This window comes from Saccoglossus kowalevskii, chromosome 11, assembly GCF_978046115.1.
Source record: "Saccoglossus kowalevskii chromosome 11, keSacKowa6.1, whole genome shotgun sequence".
In the NCBI taxonomy this organism is placed as follows: Eukaryota; Metazoa; Hemichordata; class Enteropneusta; family Harrimaniidae; genus Saccoglossus; species Saccoglossus kowalevskii.
The window spans coordinates 21,737,752-21,763,048 of record NC_140651.1 but is presented as its reverse complement, the minus strand read 5'-3'; the positions used below and the strand labels follow the sequence as shown (position 1 = coordinate 21,763,048).

At 33.7% G+C, this 25,297-nt stretch overlaps 2 protein-coding genes across 2 annotated transcripts; one reads left to right on the top strand and one right to left on the bottom strand.

Annotated features, from left to right (window-relative positions):
* Positions 1-9,896: 9,896 nt before the first annotated feature.
* LOC100373457 (uncharacterized) lies at positions 9,897-19,311 on the bottom strand. The gene is made up of 10 exons (XM_002730970.4): positions 19,094-19,311; positions 17,177-17,227; positions 16,074-16,153; positions 15,637-15,694; positions 15,229-15,427; positions 14,358-14,429; positions 13,187-13,217; positions 12,281-12,393; positions 10,926-11,106; positions 9,897-10,470 (listed from the first exon to the last, which is right to left on the bottom strand). Exons 1-10 carry the CDS (start codon positions 19,205-19,207, stop codon positions 10,353-10,355), a joined length of 1,017 nt encoding a protein of 338 aa, XP_002731016.1. The 5' UTR covers positions 19,208-19,311; the 3' UTR covers positions 9,897-10,352.
* LOC102803984 (guided entry of tail-anchored proteins factor 1-like) lies at positions 19,291-23,443 on the top strand. The gene is made up of 4 exons (XM_006811805.2): positions 19,291-19,392; positions 20,836-21,001; positions 21,494-21,561; positions 22,995-23,443. The coding sequence occupies exons 1-4, from the start codon at positions 19,312-19,314 to the stop codon at positions 23,181-23,183; spliced, it is 504 nt and encodes a 167-aa protein (XP_006811868.1). The 5' UTR covers positions 19,291-19,311; the 3' UTR covers positions 23,184-23,443.
* The last annotated feature ends 1,854 nt before the right edge of the window (positions 23,444-25,297 follow it).

Here is a 25,297-nt window from a genome sequence, read left to right as displayed (position 1 = left end):
CGCGATTTACGGTGTATTGGTAGGCAAACTAAACACGTCATTTCTAGGTGCATTAGTAACGTTTACACGGTTATATCCACACCAGTATGCTTTCTATATCCACGGTAAAGCTAGCATAAAATTGCCAATTCGCGGGGTATGCTCGCCAGCAACGCTGTTGGCCCGGTAGGAAGTTCATTCATGACGCCCACCATCTACATTTCATGTTCACCCACAATTTGTTAAAAAAACAGCTGTTAAATATTTACTGTACGTTGAATGTTACTTGCAAACACTAATTATATCAAGTGGGTACTTGAATGCTTATTTAGATATTTTAGTACTAACGTGAACGATCATGTGTAGGATAATTATGACGTAAACAAACAAATATACCAAGTGACACAAACACCCGCAAAAAGTCTATAAAACAACCATTCATTGCTAGGTGCATAAGCAAAACAACCATTCATTGCTAGGTGCATAAGCAAAAACAACCATTCATTGCTAGGTGCATAAGTAAAATAACCATTCATTGCTAGGTGCATAAGCAAAATAACCATTCATTGCTAGGTGCATAAGTAAAACAACCATTCTTTGCTAGGTGCATAAGTAAAAACAACCATTCATTGCTAGGTGCATAAGTAAAAACAACCATTCATTGCTAGGTGCATAAGTAAAAACAACCATTCATTGCTAGGTGCATAAGCAAAACAACCATTAATTGCTAGGTGCATAAATAAAATAACCATTCATTGCTAGGTGCATAAGCAAAACAACCATTCATTGCTAGGTGCATAAGCAAAACAATCATTCATTGCTAGGTGCATAAGTAAAAACAACCATTCATTGCTAGGTGCATAAGTAAAATAACCATTCATTGCTAGGTGCATAAGTAAAACAACCATTCATTGCTAGGTGCATAAGTAAAAACAACCATTCATTGCTAGGTGCATAAGCAAAACAACCATTCATTGCTAGGTGCATAAGTAAAAACAACCATTCATTGCTAGGTGCATAAGTAAAATAACCATTCATTGCTAGGTGTATAAGTAAAACAACCATTCATTGCTAGGTGCATAAGTAAAAACAACCATTCATTGCTAGGTGCATAAGTAAAAACAACCATTCATTGCTAGGTGCATAAGTAAAAACAACCATTCATTGCTAGGTGCATAAGTAAAAACAACCATTCATTGCTAGGTGCATAAGTAAAAACAACCATTCATTGCTAGGTGCATAAGTAAAACAACCATTCATTGCTAGGTGCATAAGCAAAAACAACCATTCATTGCTAGGTGCATAAGCAAAACAACCATTCATTGCTAATAAGTTCAAGTTAATAGGTACATAAGTAAAATAACACTTCATTCAAGGTAATAGGTACATAAGTAAAGTAACCCTTCATTCAAGTTAATAGGCGTATAAGAAAAATAACCCTTCATTCAAGTAATAGGTACATAAGTAAAATAACCCTTCATTCAAGTTAATAGGTACATAAGTAAAGTAACCCTTCATTCAAGTTAATAGGTGTATAAGAAAAATAACCCTTCATTCAAGTAATAGGTACATAAGTAAAATAACCCTTCATTCAAGGTAATAGGTACATAAGTAAAATAACCCTTCATTCAAGTTAATAGGTACATAAGTAAAATAACCCTTCATTCAAGTTACTAGGTACATAAGCAAAATAAACCTTCATTCAAGTTAATAGGTACATAAGTAAAATAACCCTTCATTCAAGTTAATAGGTACATAAGTAAAATAACCCTTTATTCAAGTTAATAGGTACATAAGTAAAGTAACCCTTCATTCAAGTTAATAGGCGTATAAGAAAAATAACCCTTCATTCAAGTAATAGGTACATAAGTAAAATAACCCTTCATTCAAGTTAATAGGTACATAAGTAAAGTAACCCTTCATTCAAGTTAATAGGTGTATAAGAAAAATAACCCTTCATTCAAGTAATAGGTACATAAGTAAAATAACCCTTCATTCAAGGTAATAGGTACATAAGTAAAATAACCCTTCATTCAAGTTAATAGGTACATAAGTAAAATAACCCTTCATTCAAGTTAATAGGTACATAAGTAAAATAACCCTTCATTCAAGTTGCTAAGGTGCATAAGTAAAATAACCCTTCATTCAAGTTAATAGGTACATAAGTAAAATAACCCTTCATTCAAGTTAATAGGTACATAAGTAAAATAACCCTTCATTCAAGTTAGTAGGTACATAAGTAAAATAACCCTTCATTCAAGTTAATAGATACATAAGTAAAATAACCCTTCATTCAAGTTAATAGGTACATAAGTAAAATAACCCTTCATTCAAGTTAATAGGTACATAAGTAAAATAACCCTTCATTCAAGTTAATAGGTACATAAGTAAAATAACCCTTCATTCAAGTTAATAGGTACATAAGTAACCCTTTATTCAAGTGGCTAAGTGTATAATTCAGACTATCAAATAATTCGCATGCTATTTACATGACGTCATTACACTTATTACGTGTATTATTCACGGTTTCAGAGTGTAGTGTTAAAGTGATTGCCGACCAGTTATATATTACTTATTGATATTGTTTAAAGCATATAATTGATATTAAAACTGTCCCAAGGCATGTTATACTTCAAATTAATGTAAAGCTGGTCCTGCACCCTTTCAGAATTGATGTTGGAACGGATCTAAGACCAATTATATACGTATTTAATGTTGAGGTTGGTTCGAGACCAACTTTATGTGTTCAAGCTTGTCCTATAGTTGTTATATGTAGAATGAAGGTCTTTGTAATTAGGGTGTCGTGCGCTCGGATGAATTTGATTTTCATGTAAATACACAACTCGTCTGAACCACATTCGTATTTAATGAAATGCACATAATGTTACTTATATTGAACGCACGTGGTCATGACGATCACAGTCCCTGCAATTGTAGGCTATTGAGTTATTGTGGGGAGACCATAGGAACTGTGTGAATCTTGTGTGGCAACTGAGTTTATCTACTTTTCACGTATATGTGAAATTTTACTAGTTACATTTTGTTTATGTCCGTCAGACACTGGCGAACGAGACATAACCGACATGGTCAGCATCCTTTATTCTATGTTTTTCTTTATATATTACCTGAAACCTTGCAAATAGAAGTATGCATGGAATTATGGGAAGAAACAGTGCACTGCAGTGTGATAACTGTCATAAAAGTGATTGACAGGTCATACTTGTTTACTCTGGAAAGACAATTGCAATCTACCAGGTGTGCTTGTGATTTACATAAAAAGGGTGTTTACGATCTACTGACTTACCCATGTGAGTACCTGCATGTTATTGTGAGACAGCTTCTAGCAAGACCACATTCTGATTGGCTCTCAGAAACCCAGGTGGTGTACTTACAACTGGGCCATTTATAAACAGGTTGGATTGAGGACGGTTGGGGTCCACCGTTTCAACTGAGTACTGTGTTGAATTGCTGCTACGATATTGTGAGACAAATGGTACAGGCTTCAATCATCATTCTATAAGACTTGTATGGACTGCTCTGCGATCTCCTGCGATCAGCAGTGCCTTCCAGAATAACAGCGATTCTCTGCAAGCAAGACTCCTGTATCTCTTCATTGTTGTGTTGCAAGAAGCTATTGACTGGCATCAGTTTCCACACCCTGGAACTGTGAGTTATCACCAATGCACACTTACTTAGACAATCCCCTATTTTAGTGAATTTATTCATTGTATTTTTCTGTGCTTTGGTTCTTGTAATTATTTTGAGAAATATTAAAGCCAGAAGCTATAACTTGCTATTTTGGTGTGAATGTATTTCATTTCTAGTACCATTGTCTTTTCTACCACATTCTAGCAGTGAAATAACCCCCTGTCCAGTGTCAGTTCTGTAGGTGTCTCTCTCAATATCAATAAGCAGGCCTTACACTGACAGACACGGAACTCTCGCAAGATGCGATAATGAGTCACGTATACACAGCCACCTTGGCACCTTACCACACAGTAAGCAAGCATTATAGCCAGAGAATTAAATGAAACTATGTATGGAAGAACTGTCTGAGTTAAGGAGCGAAGTGAAAACTATGCGAAACAAAATGATAATATAGACCGTATTTCAGCGTTATCATTCATACCAAATCCTGGTATACTATTGAAGAACCTTACTTTGAAATTAAGAGGGTACCCATCATTCAAGATAAAATTTATAAAATGGCTTTAGCATATAGAAACAGAAATAGAAACAAATTGTCCCTTTTATCCCTCTTATTATGACGTCTTTGTGCCCATTTTTTCACAGCTCAAGCATGTTCAAGGGACAAACGAAAATAAAATCAACTCAACTACCAATTATTTGTAATCCTGATTACAATACAACATGCAATAAACTCATAAGGGGCATACGCAACCTTTGACAATTAGATGCTGGATGTTTCACTTTGTTGGAATGGTTCTTTCTGAAATAAAATTGAGCAATGTTATAGTGTAATGACCGACACATTGAATTGATATTTAGTTGCCACCAGTTAGTAATAATGACTCATTGTGACACTTTGTTTTGCCGTACAAGTGCAGTGTATCCATGTTTACGAGACTTTCAAGTTCAGGTTCATAATATGTGGCACAGAAATATAATCACAAAGATGAAATAAATCAAACTCTTTCACTTTATTTATCTTGACAAGTTCAATTTTTGATTCAAACAGTAATTAGTTAATATTGAGTCATCTAAATAATATGCAATTCTGCAGACTTGGGGATAACTGTCAGATGTAATTGTTGCTATGGTTATGTATACCACTTCTGGCGGAGTGGAGTTGATTAATTGTTGTATAATGCAAATATTCGTCTGTAATATAATGTATGGGAGTGTAATTGACACTATCTGCTGATATTTAAATGATTATCACTTCTCTTGGAGTTGGTTAGTTGTAGTACAGAGATACTCTAACTGTAACACTATATGTGATAGCTAATTTTCATACAACTTTTTCCCAAAAACAAGACATAAAACCAATCATGAAAACTTCATAAACATAGTGCATACTTCATTTTTTTAAGCAAAGCACTGGTTCAAAATAAAAATAAAGTCAAAATAAAATATCTTACTTCCTGGATAGCTGCTGTCTTGTCTATGCAGACAGTGGGGTTTCCATACTTACAACCCTTACTTTCAGGCATTCAAAAACAGTATTTGAGGGCGCTTGACTTATGACTTATGGAATACTCTGATGTAATTTTGATGATCGAAAGTCTTGTATTTGATGGATTTTTCTTGAGGCTTGTATTCCCACGTACAGCTTACTGTTGTCCCAAAGTGTCATAGATTTATTCAGACCTTTTAGGACGTTGTCATTGATCGACAGGTTCATTGATCTCAGATAACTTAAATGCATTGTGATGCATGTGCTGCATTCTGAAACTATGATTTTAAAACAATTTGCATATTTGTAGTTCTAGTCATGAATGCTGTTGTGTGCCCCATGGGGATGTTAACCGGTATTTATTAATGTATTTTTCCCGTATTTTTATTCTCGATCCCAATATGGCGTCATTCTATGCAGGAATTGGTGTTGTCACAAGTCAATAAAGACTATTACCTCCAGAACACTTGAAGCTCTGTTTTTATTTTTATCATGTGGTCGCAGTAATCCGCAAAAAAAAATCACACAATGCAGTCATGTCACAAAACCTGTGCCATTCTCAATTACGACGCTATTGATAACTTGGTGCTGTATCTATTTTTTATATATATTTATTACGTATAATATTCTACTAATATGCAGTTACCCTGGGAACTAGTGTATGCAACTGGTACATTTATATTATTCTACGCAACTTTCAAAGCAGCATGTATCACTGATCTAACACGATTGACTAAATCGCTTGTCCTGTGTGTGCAGGTTGATTTTTCTGTTAAATTGACTGAATTACATCATGAAAAGTGGGTGGAATTGGTTGTGTTTGCACAGGAATTTAGTGACGAAAGTTATGTGGATTGATTGTAGATGTAGCAGTCTGCTGTTGCCATTGTGTCATCTGATTTGTGCGAGTACAATCGTTGACATTTTGAGTCCTGAACGCCAGTATTAACCGTTTCCAGTATAACTCAATTTATTATGCTGTCAAGATCAAGATTTCAACTAAAGATTGTTCAAAGTAGAAAAGTCCCGCCACTTGTATCCCGCAACTTTCCCAGAGTAGATATATTATTGAACATGCATCTATATGGATGTGTAAACTGACTTTGTGAGTTATTGAAACAATACAAAAGTATACTAATGAAAAGTTTATTTGAAAGTGTAACCCTGTATAAAAAGTATTTTGACATGTCAATAGTAGAACTAATTTACATTAAGAAACTCTCTAAATAGTGCAAGCCATAGACATTTTAACCCCCCAACAAGCACTGTTTTTGTCATTTGCAGCAGGAGCCAAATAAAAATCAAAGAAAGCTTAGAAAGAACTCCCATGTGCTGAGAGTATTGGAAACACATTAAATATAATTCGAAATTACTTAGCTGAAAACTAATTATGCAAATCAGAAAATTAATATGACCAGATTTGAGTGTAAAACTAATGAGGTCTGCGCAATGTAACAGAAAATCTATGTCTCCAAGTTTAATTGAAATGTGATTAGAACCAAAAAATTATGAATTATTATGCTTATTAGGGAATTAATATGAACAGATTTTTACCCCAAACTAATTAGGTTTGTACATTGTCCTAGAGCATCTTTGTACTAAGTTTCATTGAAATGGAATAATTAGTACCGTGAAAACTCCAAAATTTCGACCCCTCTAAAAATTCGTTCGCCTATTTATTTGCCGGGTTTCGGTGTTTTATTTACCTCCAAATTTTCGACTCCTCTAAAAATTGCCGACTCATTCTTATTCGAAAATTTCGACCAGTTTTAGTTTTCCCCCAAAAGAAAAAAAACCCGATGTGAGCGTTCAAACGGGACCTTCCTCGAAGGCATGAATCCGGGTTTCTGATTGACTGAGAGATTTTTATTTTATTGGTAACGAAAATATATTTTAAATAAACGAAGTTTCAAATAAAAACGAACACAAAAATCTCGGCATGCTGCGTTTCTGAATTGTTGATTATTACTGTACTCAGTAGTGATTATAATAATGTACACAAAATAAATTTGTTGAATGGTTATGAAATACAAATAAAAGTCAACTTAGTTTCATCGTAAGCGAATGATTCCGGTCTCGTATAAACGTTTGATGCTGTAGGATATCCGCCATGTTCTCTTAGGTCAAATAGGTCAAATCGCTAATTAACCAATCAAAAAGCTGGATGATGCCAACGTGTTCAAATTACCATAGCTTATTTAAATATGTTAATGTTATTGAACGCAATGCGGAAAAGATTGATGTTGTAGTACGATATTTTGGCTTGGATTTTGATGCGAAAACGGCATGATTTTTTTTAAATAAAAAAATTAGTTGTTTTTAAAAAATAAACTGGTCATCTGAAGAATAATTTAACATTGTTCACAGTGATAACAGCTCATTCTCGAAAGGAAGCTTACCCGCTCACGCTAGTCACGATAAAAATCATACACGTGTACTCTTGAATAGACAGACGTCAATGACTACGGTAAAACTTACTCTATTTTAGCCGGCAGGATTGATTGAAATGTCCGAAAAATGACGCCAAAATACACCTTAAAAGTCCCATTTTATTTTCTTAAATCCCATTTTATTTTTTAATCCAAGGGCGAATTTACGGCAGAATTTGGTCCCTCAAGTAAGGGACACGTGAGCTTTGATTCTAACCGGATACATTGCACTGGGTCGGGGAGATAGTTTGCTAAACTTCCATGTATCTTTTGTCCAATGGGTACCTGTACTTCGAACATTCGCAAGTTTTCCTAGGTAGTGCGAGACAGCTTTGTCTTTTGACCTATTAGTTTTGTGCTGACCTCTTCTCCGCGTCTTGATGTTTTGTTTTGCTTGTCATAATACTCACTGATTGATGACTTTGTTTAGATTTTGAGTTACAACTCGGCCACGACCTTTGCTTTTACCGTGAAACATGAGGAAGTTTACGTCAATTGACGGACATTGCATTTTTTAAAAACTAATGAAGCACACTGTCTATCATCCCCATTTTTTCATTTGCTGATTTCTATTCTGAAAAATTCGACCGTCCGAAAATGCACCTTAATTTTGACTCTAAAAACACGTCACATTTCTAACACCAATTATTTAAAACCGGTCGAAATTTTGGAGTTTTTACGGTACTTTAGATATCAGTGTGAAAGCTTAAAATTGGTTAATTATGCAAATTAGGTGATTAATATGTACAGATTTTAACCCACAATTATTCAGGTCTGTCTATTGTCCTACAGCATCCATGTACATTCATTGATATGTGATGTATAGTACCTGAGATATCAGTGTGAAAGTTGGTTAATTATGCAAATTAGGTGATTAATATGCACAAATATTTACCGGAAACTAATTGGGTCTGCATAATTCTAGATTCATTGAAATGTGATGATTAGTACTTTAGATATCAGTAGAAAAGCTGAAAATTAATTATGCAAATTAGGTAATTAATATGCACAATTATTTACCCTAAAACTAATCAGGTCTCTGCATAGTCCTAAAGGATCTATGTACCAAGTTTCATTGAAATGCGATGATTAGTACTTGAGATACCCGTGGAAAAGCTGAAAATTAACTAATTATGCAAATTAGGTGATTAATATGCACAAATATTTATCGAAAACAATCAATCTCTGCATAGTCCTTGAGTATGTAAGTACCAAGTTTCATTGAAATGTAATGCTAACTACTTATATCAAATGCTGAAAATTAATTAATTATGCAAATTAGGTAATTAATATGTACTGATATTACCATAAAAACTATCAGGTCTGTGCAGTGTCGTATGACATCTATGTACCAAGTTTCATTGAAATGTGATGATGAGTACTTGAGATATCAGTGGAAAAACCGAAAATTGACTAATCATTATGCAAATTAGGTAATTAGTATCCACGGATTATTACCAAAAACTAATCAATACCTAGCATTAGTTCAGAGCATCTATGTACCAAGTTTCATCAAAATCCAATGAGTGGTTGTTTAGATATCAGTGGAACAGTCATGGAACCACTAAAAAATAGCTAATTATCATGCAAATTAGGTAATTAATATGCACGGATTTTTACCAAAAATTAATCAAATCTGCGCATATGTTCAGAGCATCTATGTACCAAGTTTCATCAAAATCCAATGAGTGGTTCTTTAGATATCAGTGGAACAGTCATAGAACAGCTAAAAATTAGCTAATTATCATGCAAATTAGGTAATTAACGAGCATGGATTTTTACCAAAACCTAATCAAATCTGTGCATTGGCCCAGAGCATCTATGCACCAAGTTTCATCAAAAACCGATGTATGGTTCTTGAGATAGCAGTGGAACAGTCGGACACACATACACACATACACACACACATACACACACACACACATACAGACACACTAACTGCAAAGACTCCCTTTTTGTGCTTCGCACATGGGAGTCAAAAATGTTTCTGGTAACACGACTGTACTTAATTCTCGCAGATACTGAAAAATTCTTCATGTAAATTTCATTTGCAAAATACTATAAACATTATGGATAAGCATGCTTCAGCCATCATCTTCAAAATAGTTCCATTTATAGTCTGTTGTTTTACGTGTGAAATGTTTTGAACAAAAACTACAAACATCACATTTTTTCTGGAAAAAAATTGGTATTTAAAGGGTTAAACTAAAAAAAATAAGACAAAATACATGTAATTTGTTATACCTCGCCTAATTTTTGTTTTTAATGTTACTACATTGTGCATGCACACTTGTAATTTATTTGGCCAAATAAACAAAAAACTAAACAAAATAAGACAAAATAACTAGTCATACCTAGCCAAATTTTTGTTTTTAATGTTACTACATTGTACAAGCACACTTAATTTTATTTAGCCAGATAAACACATTTTGAATCTTCCTGAAGTCTTCCTGGACCATCTCACCATCAAATCAAACCAGTATATGTTTAGACTTCTCCATTATATTTTTTTAAAAACTGGACAGATATTGTATACAAATACAGGTGATTTTTTGATTTTTTTTTTTTTTTTGCAAACAATGAGAAAAAAAAATCTGTTCAAAATAATAGATGAAAATTGAATGTATAAAAGCTGTATTCTATATAGTTTTAAACCGCAACACTCAATTGTCACTTAGCTTGGTAGTTTGTATACAAATTAACAAACAACTCATCAAAGATATCTTTAGTTGAATTCTGCTTTCCAATGAAAACATGTCGTCATCCCTGTAGCAGTCTTAAGGGAAGACCAAACCCTGTATACAAGTTTAGAATGCCATAAAGAGTACAATGGGTGCGTGGTCACTTCCGTACACTTGACTTCTTATAATACTGTCACATAGACAAGGAAGTAGTCTCTTTGAAAGTACGAAATAATCCAAACGCCTGTGAATGAAACAAAAAGAATATTTGTTTTGCATACTACTAAGGGAAGTTGTGTTTGAAAATGCATCACTGCAATGTGAAGCTCAAGTTGCTAAGCCAGCATGCTGTATAATACTTTATTTTCACATGCAATTAATTTTCGCTATTTTTGCTGAAGAAAATGATTCAGTGAAAATAAAATCCAGTAAATATACCTTTTTTCCTATATTTTACGTTCAACTCATCAAAAATCAGTGAAAATAATTTCAATACTTACAAAATGTAACACCCAAAAAGCCTTTTCAGCGAAAATTAATTTTACAGCAGAACACACAGCAACAGAACATGGAAATTGACATGAACTAGTTCTATAGTTGAAATATTCAGATTGTAACATAAATTGGGGTAGGATTGAACAATCGAAAATAAAAAAATAAAAGTGAATATTGCCTGACTGATTATTAAATTCAACTCACCATCCAATATTCTTGCCTCTAGCATTCATCATGTATGTCCAGAATGACCATTCACCAGTTTTCTCCGGATTCAGATGTCTGTAACTGTCCACCAAACCGATTTCTAAATGCTTTGTGAAACCCTCACGTTCTTCTTTACTAAATCCAGCAGTTTTCTTATTTGTCTTGGGATTTGTTAAATCTAAAGATGATAAAAAAGATGATAGCACTTTGCACAATTTGCACTTACAAAAAAAAAAGTCAGGAGAGACAACAGTGACACTCAATGTCCAGAATTGTCGCCTTGCACAAAAAACATTTAAAAAAAAAAAAAAAATAAAAAAAAAAAAGATAAAATAGTATGTAAAGTTAATTGGTGTTACAAATTTCATGATTTTTACTGACTCAAGAAAATCTCAAAACGATATTTATTACAATGATGAAGATGCCAACTTTTATACCATGTGTATATTTGGATATTACAATTGAATTTAATGGCTGATAAATAGCCTCATTAGAATTCATTAAGATTTCTCCTGTATGGGGTAAATTTTTCTGCACTTTTTTCTTTTATTCTTCAATAGAAATTAACCATCTTTTGGAGCCATCAGGCAAAATATGAGTAAATTTTCAGTTTTTACTCAAACGAGCAGCATGTCGGCTGACATAGCTCCGCTGTTAGCAAGGCACATTTCAATTAAAGAAGTGAAGATATCATTAGAAAATGAACAATATGTATATTATGTATAGCAATCAACAAGAATTAAAAAACATCACTTTTTACCAAAAATGACAAAAATATTCATCAAAATTAGATAATTGAAGATATTATCATGAAATGGACAAATCTGAGAGAGGTTTACTTGAGGTACCTATATGTTTAGTATCAAAGCAATCAGACTTGCAGTTTTTAACAAGAAGACGAAAATATCACTTTTTACCAAAAATTACAAAAATATTCCCCAAAAATAGAGAATTTGAAATTTTGACATGAAATGAACAAATTTGAGAAAGAACCATCCAAGGTAGTTGCATATCAAATTTGAAAACATTCTAACTTTCGGTTTTGAAGAAGAATTTGAAATTGTAAAATGTGATATGAACTTTGTTGACAGTGGAGCTAAAAATTTGCATATTTTTGTCCAAATTTTCAGAAGTAAAGTGCAGACCATAAATGAATTTGTGATGAAAAAAGAAAACTGGTGGTGAAAAGGTTGAATAAGGACACAGGCAATATGGGATTCATGTCAGTCAATATATCACTACACTGACTCAAGACATTTTCAAAGATAAAAAATTAAAATTGGCTTACTGCATTATCAGATTATTTTTATCAACAACATTTGTTTTATTTATTGCAAAAGTGTTTCACTTACCTATTTCTTGATGAGCGACATTGAGATCCCCACACCAAATTATTGGCTTCTTTTCATCCAATTTTTTCATGTACTCTCTAAAATCTTTGTCCCATTCCTGTCTGTAACTCAACCTGTGTAAGAAGGGGTATGAATTATCTATAGTGCCCTCTGTCAATGATTTGTGGAAATTCTTTTCTTTTTTTTTAATAAATATACGGGTACAAACATTAATAGGTTTCTCACACCAATCAGAACATGTGTAACAAGCTGCATTCTCGTAAGGCATGCTCTAATTGGCCGACATTAAATCCTGTCATCAGATCCCACAGAAACAACAACCAATCAGAATTAGTATTACAGACTGTTTTTTTTTTGTAAGACATGCTCTATTTAGGTGTCCGTGACATTGAATTCTATCAGAGGAAATTTGTTTAAAGCAGCCTCATCGAAATTTGCAAAGTTAAATCTGATTGAAATATGACGTAGGTATAGGGCTACAAATATTATCTCATAATTAATTGTAATTTTTGTTTATTTATCGATATTTTGTTGGTTTTAATTGCCAATATAACGGCAAGTTTTTTATATATTGTATCTCAGTCGCCTTAACTTTATATATATAAAAAAACAATAACAGCAAGTAAAACAAAAAATAGTCAAAAGTAATTGCAATGAATGGAGCCCTCTACAATATAATAAATTCTAATCACATCCTGATCATGGTTTCCCAATTAAATACCAAGTGTTTTATAGTTCCTTGCTGTCTTATAAATACCATGACAAAGATATTTTATTGTAAATTTTTTTTTTAAGCAATATATGGCTGGATAAGTGAGCATTAAACATAAACACAACAAAATAGAATAATCTACATTAGATTTTACGATCACTCTTAAAAAATCAATAAATAATATTGTTTTTTACCTTTTTAGACCTTTCCCAGCATTTGGAATATCTGAAAGGCAAATTTGTTTGTTTAGAGTGGTTTTACATGGTGTAAGAAAATGATGAACAAGTCATGTTGTCTTGATGCAATTAAAAGTATGGAAATTGAAGCAGGTATTCTGCAGACTTTGTGAATGTCTTTATTATGATTTTAACTGTCCATCTTAGTAAATATGGTAATTACTTTATTGAACTACCTGATTTGTATTCACACAATTTGTTATTTTTCTCTACTGATCCAATCATCTGAAATAGCCACATTCAAATGCTATTCGAGACAAGAACCACAATTTTTTTGTGTTTTGTTTCATTTTTTTTCGCAATTATGCACATTTCAATTAGAGAATTGAAGATATCATAACAAAAAATAAACAAATCTGAGAGAGGTCCACCTGTAGTACCGACTGTGTATGTACAATATCAAAGCAATCAAACTTGCAGTTTTTAACAAGAAGTTGAAAATATCACTTTTTACCAAAAATGACAAAAATATTCATTTAAATTTCATTTAAGATATCATCAAATGAACAAATTTGGAAAAAGGTCCACCTAAGGTACAACAAAAAATCGAAAAAGTAAAAAATGACACAGACGACGAACGATCACTCATATAGTAAGCTCAGCTCGACAAAATCAACAGCAGAGCTAAAAAATTCAGCCACCTCAAAAAAAAATATTTGTTCACTGAATACAGGTACTGTACACTAAAAATTTCCTTGCTACAAATGCCATTTCATAATTTGAGAGTTTGCCTGGACAACATTTCTCAAAAGTCATTGTGACTACGTATAAATTAACATTTGGAGTAACAAAATTAGTCCGACTACAGTATTTTTCTCATCATTTTGTACTAAATTGACATAACTTTTTATTGGCTACTGTGGGGCTGATCAACATTTTAGGAAAAATCTGTGAAAAAAAAAATTTCACTCTGTATAAGGGGAGGAAAGTTTGCACCCAAAGGGTTAATGACCTCCAGCGAAATCTTCACTGCTATAGTATGCCATAATTTTCCATGACTCGCATTGGTCACGTATAAGACATACCAGAAAATTTCACAGAAAAAAAAAAAATTATTTTTGTCAGGCCTAAACTATATTATACAAATTTAAAACTTCTGTTTGAGCTGACAAGCATTATGTATACTTACATGTAGATATGAAGTAAAACTTCTCATATTCTGCCGTAATACACCGTCCTTCTTTGTCATGTTTATTAATTCCTGAATATTCATGAGAAATAAAATATTATATTAAATTTTCACCTTGTGTGAATGGCAAACAGTGGATTGACATCATTAATCAGGTTTTCTATAGTTTAATTATATAAGCAGTACAAAGCCAAGGTAAAACACATTTCCATTGGATTTCAGCCAATTCACCAATCAGAATGACTCCTGTAGATTTGTACAATTAAAGACTCTGCATGCTTGATACAAAGTTGGACGCTCATGAACAACCAAGTGCTCTAATATAATAAGCATTTTAGGTAATTCCATCTAATTGGATGAAGGTCAACTCCTATCTTGTTTTCCTTATGTTATTATCATTGTTTAGATTCCCTAAAATAAAAGATGGTAGCATCTTTGTTGATTTTAAACTTACAGAAGCCCCTTCTACAAAGACAATGCTAAAAAAACAAGTGAACCACAGTGCCCCATTAAATGATTTAACTACATGCATTGAAGACATATTTTTTTAGAATTGATGGTTAGAAAATATACTATAGCAGGCAAAAATGAGTATTGTAAAATGACTAATTTTCACTAGGTTTAAATTTTGTTGATTTACCATTTCAGGCATATTCAGTAGGTTTTTAATTCACAGTTTAGATAATGTGTTCTATGCCAATTTTTATATATTCACTGGGTTTTAATTTAGCGCATTTTTTGGTCAACGAAATAAGCAAAATCAAAACCAAGTGAATAATTAATCCTTTTACAATATCATATTAATGATTTAGATAATTTACAAATTATCATCTTTCACACCACCTACACCCGTAGAAGTACGCCCACTTACCTATACCATAGGTAACACTAATAGGTTCCACTTTGCTGTAGAGCCCAGTGCCAGCATAACCTTTCTCCTCAGCATACGACCAGTAACTATGGTAACCATCAAATTTGACATCATCTGGAACTTCTCCTTCTTGGCATTTTGTTTCCTGGATCGTAAAGATGTCTGGATCTTCCTTGCTAACATATTTATGTCCCTCATTCTACATTAAAATGAATGAAAAGAAGGATTTTAGTTATTTTTTTAAAAAACAGATGGCATCTTCAATTTCTCACTTGGTCTTTCACATCAATACGATAAAAAGAACTGGAACACCACGGGGAAGCACAAGCACAACTTGAGCATTGGCTTTTGAATGGACAATGCAACTACCACTGCGTTCAAACGTGGAGTAAAAAAAAGACACTTTACCTTACACCAAGCTCTGACTCCATTGACATTCCATGAAACCAATTTTATATTCCATTCCCTATTTAACAAATAGTCAATTACAGGTAACTGTTATACATCTTTAAAGATAGCGTCATATTAAAGTTTGTGCTGTTCTTATTATCGTGCGTATGTGAGCAATAACCCACTAAAAACAGAGTTGAAGGAAGGAATGGGTGTTGTATACATCTTGTGTGTGAGATGGTCAAAGCTGAGAATACTGTAAAATACTTTATTTTCGCTTGGAATTAATTTTCGCAGTAACTTAATGAAACAAAAAAGTAATGAATATAAAAGTATGATGGTTCATTCCATTAAAGTTAAGTAGGTGTAAATAGAATATTTGCAGAAACAATTTCTATTCTACAGTCTTTCAACACTTTCTATCTCACTAAGATATATATATAATATATACATACTTTCCATCTGTTGTTTTAGCATTCAAACTGAAATCTAGTGAATCTAATGTTGGTTTTTCGCTTCCTGCACCTTTGGCTTCCTACAAAAATGAAACATAGAATTTTGCTGTAAAGTGTTTAAATCACTGAGTTACAATCATTTCACAAATATTATATTTACCAGTATATTTTTAACTCCCTATCCCTAGAATACATGTTTTTTCCAAGGTCTTTGAGATGTACCTTCCTTTTTGCATCAATGTAGAATGAATGGTTGGCCAATAAACTGACATGCAAGTTGACTTCATCAGAACAAGGGAAGTGAATTTAAATATACTCTACGTTCATTTGGCATTTAAATAACACAATCACAATGTGAGCGGCTTGGTTCGAATGAGCATACTAATTGCGGTGGCTATCTTGCCCCTATTTATAGTTTCAGTTCCCCTTTAACAATTGTCATGATACAAAACGTTTGATACCAACTAGTCTGGACAATTTTAACTAAGGATTAAACCATCAGAAACCAAGATGTGTAATCATGCAGTACTACAGACCAGGACTGTGACAGCTACGTCAGTATAATATAGGTATGGGAATATGAATATGGGTTGCCATCACCCAGTACAAAAAGTGATGAATAAGCACACAAGTACTGCATGGCGACCATTTCTACCACTGTCATGTACTGTATACACCGCCCTCAGTTGGTATTAAAGTGCACTGCAAGTATGTATTACCTAATAGCATCATGGGTAATTTCAGTTATCGTACAGGTATTGTAGATGCATTAATTATTTACTGGGTTTTAATTTCACTGATAAATAAAATCCGCTAAATTAAATCTGCATGAACATGTAACTCATTGTTTCTTTGACAAGAAATTAAAACACAGTGAATATGCTCAAAACATCAAAATATATAGTGAAATTAAATGACAGTGAAAAAAAAGGGTTTACAGTATATGGGTCATACCATGATTATTGTATATTGGGGTTTCAAAATAATAAGCCCTCCACCCTCAAAAAATAAAATATACATTTGGGTTCGGGAAGCCTTGAATAATTGTCACCATGAAAAATATTCAACATATGTAGTTCAAAGATGCAAATAATATTAAATACCTTGTTATCTACTTTTGTCTTTTTTGTCTTCATTGCATCACTATCATTACTCTGTATAAAAAAACAAATACCGGGGTAAGAGATTTTTAAATCTGCGTCATAACACAAATTAAATCATGATTTGGTCTACTCTATTTCATGAAGGCATGGGTGTTTTCATGTACCAGTAAAATATTTATAAAATGTTATGTTTATTACAGATGATTGAAAACAATTTGACAAATCACAACACCTTGGGAGATGCATACCTCTCAGGGATTGCGTTAACCCCATATTTTGCTTCCCGGACTCCAATTATTGAAGAGGGACCCAGTTTTTCAGGCAAGCTGGGGTCCAATCTCTAATAAAGTTATCCAGGGTCAAATTTCAATCTCTTAAAATTTTGTAAGTGGGACTCGTCTTTCCGAGACATTAGCGCAAACCCTGAGTCCTCAGTCTGGTATGGAATACCTTTCATGTACATGGCAGCATGGTGGTAAAAAACCGAATCTGTCTTTTACTTCCATGATGGCAGTAAATTGAAGGAAACCAGCAGAAATGTATCGCTAATACCAAACTGCTTCTACAGCCAAAGAAAGCATCTTCTTTGGATTTGAATGACAAGAAAAAAGAGGATCTACTAAAATAAAATGTTTTATATATTTTTATATAAAATAGTGTAGTAGTTACTCTCGGTGCAACAAAGGCATCTTCATGAATATTTATAAATTTCAAAAGCAGTTGAATCAAATCACAGTGCTCAACAACGTTGTTTGAAAACATTCTAATGTTATTCAATCGACCAATAGAAACATTTTGTTTCAGTTTGAATTTTGAAAATTGTAAGTACATGTATTTAAGAAGATAAAAGAATGCCTTTGTTGCATAAATAAATAACAAAAATCGGGAAAATTGCAAACACATATTTACTCATATCAAATGATTTTTTTCAACTCTATTCAGATAAATCTGGGCCAGTCTTGTAAATGAACACAATTTTAAACAAAAAGAATAACAGCTACATTTGTATCAAAGACAATATTGGTATTGGTGCAGCTCTTTTTAACCCAGCCATATACAGTTTGGCACCTGTTTTGTGTCGTTCAGATACGTCGAAATTTACTTTTGGCCAAGTTAGTATTTGACATTTATGTACACATATACATTTACATTGTATGTATAGTTTTCCGATGGAGACACAGCACTAACATTAACAATTTATTACACGAGAATGAATCATAAAATACATCTAAGTACATATATAATATATACATGTCTGTTACCGGGGTATACTAATTGAAAAGTTGAATGGTTTAGATGCACAGATATGACATTCATTGTCAAGGTGAGGACAATTGACCAAACATATTGGTAACATATATATTTGTCATTGTCACAACATAGCAAAGCTGACTGACTTGGAGAGGTAACAAAATTGATATTTAGTAGTAAGTTATAATGCTCACAACTGTTAAAATGCACGACAGGAATAACAATTCTGATGGTCAACTCATTATATACGCTGACTTTGTTTATAACAGGACAAAGCTACAAATATACTTATAGTGGCGTAATGCCGGGGTATACATGTATGCATGTTTTTATCTTTATGTGAATTATCATACTCTCGGTGCATTTTGGTTCCAAAAGAAAAACAGTGGACAAAATATCAATAATCGATATAAACGCAAAGAACCCCAAAGTGACAATGCTGTATATGTCTTAGCTGCAGTTCTGTAGCTCTGGATTTCGCTGGTGTCCGTTTTTGGCGTTTTCTGTTGCATCGGTAGTCTGATTCGGTCGTCTATTGGTAAATCAGACTACCGATGCAACAGAAAACGCCAAAAACGGACACCAGCGAAATCCAGAGCTACAGAACTGCAGCTATATATGTCTTTGTTCTGACGGCTGCATGTGTACAGTACACACAAGTCCTACCTTTCGCTTTGGTGGCATGTTGATAGCGGCAACGAGTCGGTGGATTGCTTCTCGGTAGAGGTGATTCAGTAATCTAAGTGTCTGCAGTGTTTGTATGCCGCGATTTAATTGCATTCACGGTAACTTTTGATGAATCAGCTGAAAGATACAGAACGCGTCCAAACGTGTTTGATAACTTTCTGAACTATGACCTTTCCCATGATGCCCCAATAAAAAACATGTCTGCCTCCATTGTAATTTTTGTCGTTGTGTTTATGCTGTGTCTTTTGCACACTTTCACAACGTTCTTTGTGAGATTGGTGAGTAATTTACCCTTTACAATTTGACACGTGAATGTGGGTAAAGATCGTTCTTCTAATCGTCGGGATTGGCGTGGGAAGAAATGATTTCTTTCAAGTTGACCCCGGCTCAGGCATGATTCTCTGTTGATCTGCGCGCAGTTTACTGCAGTGAGTACTAGTATGGAGGTGTAAACAGTTTATACCTCCATGGTACTAGTAACCTGAAAGCGGTCGACACATTACACGTAATAACAGGATATTTGCTCACAAATAAAAGACGTTTTCGTTTGAAACCCCGGTTTTTAAGTGAAGATGGCATTTGACGACATACATTGAATATTTTTTCTCAAGGAACACAAATATATACATTACCGGTATATAGGTTAGGATAGGATAGGATATTTTATTTGACTCACAGTTAATTCCCAGGTAGTTAAGTGGCCATACAATACAAAGTGTAGCCAATTACTTTTAACAATAATATGTAGCAGGCAATGCCTGGTGAGTGAGGGCTGCCAAGCTGTTTATTGTTTCACTAAAAATAGAACTGATGTAAACAGAACACATTGAAGTTTTCTGAATCATGGAAGTTTATTTCTCACGCGAGTTCTGATGGCGCCACGCATGACTGGCGTATTGCAGCTCCACAGAATGTCTAGAAACACTATTCATATTCAACTCGTTTCAGTACATTGCCAGAAAAAAATCATTGAACCACATATTTTATCATTATCAAAATCTGTATTAGAAGTCGGATCTCTAACAGAAGTCGCACCAATTCTTTTTGAATACTGTAAAAGGGTAATTATTCACTGGGTTTTAATTTTGCTTATTTCACTGACTGGAAAATGTGCTAAATTAAAACCCAGTGAATATGTAAAATTTAGCATAGAGCACATTATCTAAATGATAAAACAGTGAATTTAAAATCCACTGAATATGCCTGAAATGGTTAATCAGCGCAATTTAAACCCAGTGAAAATTAGTCATTTTACAGTATCGGAGAACCAAAAATTCATCATTTCTCATATGTGTAGATGCTCTAATAGAAGCCACATCCCCTCTGTTCCATTGTACCATTTTAATAGAAGCCACGGTTTTTAATGCAGATTTTACAGTAGTAATTCGTGAAACAAAATCGCACCGTTCACTGGCCAAAAGTGCAGATGTTAGGGTATATAGATTTCTCCATACTCTCTTATATACGGTATACACATGTTATCTATAGAGTTTGTTTCTCGAGTGGCTTCCGATGGCCCTTGGTGCACTTGCTATTAACTGGCATCGTCATTCGTATTATATATGTATTTTTCAAATACATGTAGAAACCAAATTTATTTATTTATTCTGTGTCGAGTTATTAAAATATAACGTATTAGACGTAATTTGGTAAATACAGTATTTAAAAACACAATTATTAGAAGTCTCTTGTCTTCAACGTATGTTTTATTTTATCCTCAGATATTGGCGTGGTTGGAGAAAGAAAACAGTGAGCACTATACCAAATTACAGAATTTAAAAGAACTACAGAGAGAATTAAGTAAAATCAATGCTAAAAATGAGTTTGCTAAATATGCCAGGACTCAGAGGAAAATGAACAAATTAACAGAAGACCTAGCAGATTTTAGTAAGTACATTGTTGCGTATCATTGTAGGATCATGTCTACTCTTAAAAATTGTTCTTCCCTAAAATATAATTGTCATCATTCTACATCATTGTACATAGCTACCGGTAGTTGGTTGAACTTCATTTGTTGGTCACCTTAAACAACTTACATGCACATTCTGATTCTGGACTTGACTGTTGTCAATTCCTTTTTGTGAGCCAGTTAAGCACATGGGTAACCAGCTGAACGGTTGTTGGATAATGAGGCTGTATCTACATGTACATTATTTACCATCAAAATCCATCAAAACTTTGGTAATGAAATACTATTGGTGAAAAAACCAATGAAAATATGAATTCAATGTTCTTGTTATTCCGTCTCTTCACAGACAGATCTAGATCAGACACACCACAGTCCCTCTATCAGTGTACTGTGGCCACGCCTATAAAATATAGATGGAGGTTACCGGTGGTGTAAGAATCACATGTTCTTGTTATTCCATCTCTTCACAGACAGGTCTAGATCAGCCACATCTATGAAATACAGATGGTGTTTCACTGGTATGTTGTACTGTATACAAGTAAGTTAACATATAAAAACCCAAACCTAGTATAAACCTCAGACACAAGAGTTACCCCTACCAACAACACATCCTGGTTACATGTACTTGCTGAGGGTGCTGATTCAAAATCAATCTGATTTTCTCAACTAGTATATCGGTAATTCCGCAAAATGAAAGTGCTTGTCTTTGAGAAACAGTTTAACATGGTCAAATTTGAGCAGGTATAATATTAAACAATTATATGTATTAACTGCAACGGAGGGGTGGATGAAGACTTGTTTCCCGGATGTGACAATTATTCACCTAGGCTGCCTGACCTAGTTGTGTTTGTTTACGCTCTCAAATTGTGCACTTCATTTGTGTTGTCACTTTGTCAGCGATTAGCGAGGATATGATTCAGCCACTCATGCCGCACAAGTTGAATATTATAGTTTTCTGTGTCCATCAAGATTGTTGTCTTAGTTAATCAGTTTTGTCAAACCTTCCCGTACTTTTGATGTCCAAATTCACCTCTGTGTTTGCATGGTTTGTCCTACATGCAGTAGTCGTTAAAATGGATTGTTGATGTGATTTGCATAAACTTAGTGATATGTACATTGCATATTACATTGTACTTGACTAGCTTGCATTGAATCCGTGTGAGAGATGACAACATAAATTATAACATCCCCTAAATTGACAGGATATGACCTTGCAGCAAGTATCAAAATGAGCAAGTTATATTCCACTAATTACGTCAACTTGCATAGCAGCCATGAGAGTTTACTAAAAAAAAATTCCTAGTTTAACTTTTTTAGATTGGGTTTCATCCGTCCGTCCATTACATTATCTCAGAAGTTCATGGGCCGATTCCTCCAAACTTGGTACATGGTTGATACATGATATGCCCTAGATTTGTTTTTCTGCTGAGATACAAAATATTGTTGGATAGTTAAATTCGAATCAAACACAATACTGCCAATCATAAATTGTGTCTGATCCTGCAATCCGACATAACTATCCCACTATAATGCACTATAACTTGTAATTGCAATACATTTTTACAGTCATTAATTGAAAGTGTATAAGTGGTACTTGCACTTGATCAAAAAGGAACATATAAATGTTGACATTTCATTTATATTAATTTACAAAAACAGAGAGGACAGTGACATTCTCAACGGCTTGTTATATTATATTTTATTGTTGATGTATACCATATTTACTCTATTAGAGGCACATCTCCAATAGAAGCATAAACAAAAAATGCATTTATTGTATGCTGGATCATGAAAATATGACTTATTTTGACCATAGAAATATCTCTCAATCATAATAAAGTAATTGCAATAATTATTGTATAAGTTAAATTTATGTGAACATGAGAAATTACAGTAGAACTCATTGTTCCAAATCTGCCACCCCTGAGTTTCTAATGGTTAAGTCCTTACAAAATGTCTTTTTTATTTCAGGCACTAATTTACATATACCTTATATGGACATATTACAAAACACCTATAATAAAACTGGATCCTGATTGGCTGTATCCCTTGGCAACATTTATAGCCATTCCTACTGGTATACATGGTGCTGTTGGTATCACTTGTTGGCTTCTGATTTGCAACAAAGTATCCAAGTTATTTATAGAGTCAGTCAGATAAAAAAAATTTTCCTACATTTTGAATTTATTTAGAAGCATAGTGGTAATCTACCATCCGAGTGCGGTACATTTTTATACATTGCATGTGTAATAACCATATCCATTATACAAACATATGGTATTGCTTCCGAGGTACTCTGATTTAAGGTAACGTTGCCGAAATGTGTTCATGCATGTGTCTCTTAGCATGATTTACATTTGTATTTGTGAAACTGATAAAACAATATTATTTATTAAAATAAATTTCTATTTAAAAAAAAATCATTATTAATAGTAATTTCTGTTGTGACAAATTTGTATAATTGATCTAGTCTTTGAATGTGCAGCTAGTCAATTTCTGCATATCTAATAGGTTATTTTTCATTCATAGCGAAATCTTGCGTATTGTGTGAAAGATGTGGAACAGACGTCTGCTCCGAAAAATGAACGATTCGATTTTGCATTTCTTTTCTATAGCTCAATGTCAAAATTACAATCTTTGAGGGTGGAATATTGCATTATTAAAAGATACCTTTACTTCATCAAAATTGACCATCAAAGAAGTATAGAACGGTAGCATTAAAATACCCCCAAAATAATTTCACGTTTGTTGAATTCCATACATTGTTTTGACATCACTGTGATGCTATGACCTTTGTTTGTCATGTTTTTACGATCTCGTGGTGAACAGAAAATGCTCTATTGCTAGTGCTAAAAAGTGTAGTATCAAATTCAAGACGGGCGTGGTACAAGAAATAGTACCAACCCTGGTAACAAAGAGCTCATACAACCTTATGTGTAAAGATTTCCATATTATATTTGTGAAGTAGGATAAGAGTCATCATGGTGAGGCAAAGTTTGTGCATATATATGACTGTGTTATCACTTGAGAACATCATCATTGTAACAGATTTCCAGTGTTCCATAGGAGATTCTAGTAACATCAAACTGATTTATCGTTACTATGGTTGCCATAGCAACATTGCTATGCAGCTAGGTAAACACAAAAAAAAACAGCCTTGATAGTGATTCATATTCAAAAATCATGAACTATACAATTTAGTTTAATTTTGGGAACTAAACTCGTAACATAAAACATGCCGATGGCCAAATAGATCAAATGAAGTTTGTGTTGATCATTCAAGTCAACTCCTGTACATATAATGTTTATACGTATCACCTAGCATTCTCTATTCTTCCAGGGACGCAATTCATGGAAGATCACATGTTTTACAGAAATACAATGCATACGACTTATAGTTGGCTGGTATATCTCCATTTCAGAATCATACTGGCTCAGAAATGGGGGGGGGGGGGTACTGTAAAACATGTTGAAAAAGCAACATGCAATTTTAGCAAATTGTCATTGTTGATTTCCTGTTTTCCCAATACTTGTCTGTCGCATGCTAAACAAATGCTCAGTGATCACCTCAATAAAAACAAAGAAAAACTGTCAAGTGTAATTAGGAAGTCCCAAGCCTTGGTCATTTTGAATTTATGATACCGGTAAAGTTATTTAGCAACATCTTGAATTAGCGAATCAGTTCGCAAAAAATACATGCTCGCGAAAAAGACATGTTTTACAGTAATTGAATACACATCTTGCTTACTGTAACATTGGGTCTTCAAGGCCCACTAAGCAAAATATCATTGCCCATACATTCAAATAAGGTTTGATCATTGTTTGGACTGTTCATATGAGAATAAACTTACTTAGCTGGAGCATTTCACGAAAGTTGTCATGGCCACGTCCCTAAATACCTTGATAATAAAGTAGTCTTTGCAACGATATATCACAATTTCCCTAACTCTGTGAAAGGAGAAACTGAGGATGATTATAGTAAGCTTAAGGGGTCTTGTTGCAAACTTTCAGGGCTTCTGACTCTTGCTACCTGACTACAGAGTACAGAGTCACAATGGAGGTCACACATGACCTGACAGCTGCCTGTCTAACCCACACCCAGCTATAACACTAACTTGCCTTGCTATTGTTACAGCCTTGATCCTCAAAATGGTTTTAAAGTTTCCTTGCAGGTCGTTGTTAGCAGTAGAAGGCTTCCCTGGGATATTGGCTTGTGAGAAGTGATTAACAGGCATTTTACCATTCTCATCTATGATTAATTTTCAATGACTGAC

What these genes read in the sequence shown, in the direction of transcription:
- LOC100373457 (XM_002730970.4), bottom strand. Translation starts at nt 19,207, where the DNA reads ATGCAATTAAATCGCGGCATACAAACACTGCAGACACTTAGATTACTG. An exon ending in AGACAAAAGTAGATAACAAG is followed by an intron (nt 16,154 to 17,176) that starts GTATTTAATATT and finishes TCATTTTTGTAG; the next exon opens with GAAGCCAAAGGTGCAGGAAG. An exon ending in TAGTGTTACCTATGGTATAG is followed by an intron (nt 14,430 to 15,228) that starts GTAAGTGGGCGT and finishes ATGAATATTCAG; the next exon opens with GAATTAATAAACATGACAAA.
- LOC102803984 (XM_006811805.2), top strand. Translation starts at nt 19,312, where the DNA reads ATGTCTGCCTCCATTGTAATTTTTGTCGTTGTGTTTATGCTGTGTCTT. An exon ending in CAACGTTCTTTGTGAGATTG is followed by an intron (nt 19,393 to 20,835) that starts GTGAGTAATTTA and finishes TTTTATCCTCAG; the next exon opens with ATATTGGCGTGGTTGGAGAA. An exon ending in AGAAGACCTAGCAGATTTTA is followed by an intron (nt 21,002 to 21,493) that starts GTAAGTACATTG and finishes ATCTCTTCACAG; the next exon opens with ACAGGTCTAGATCAGCCACA.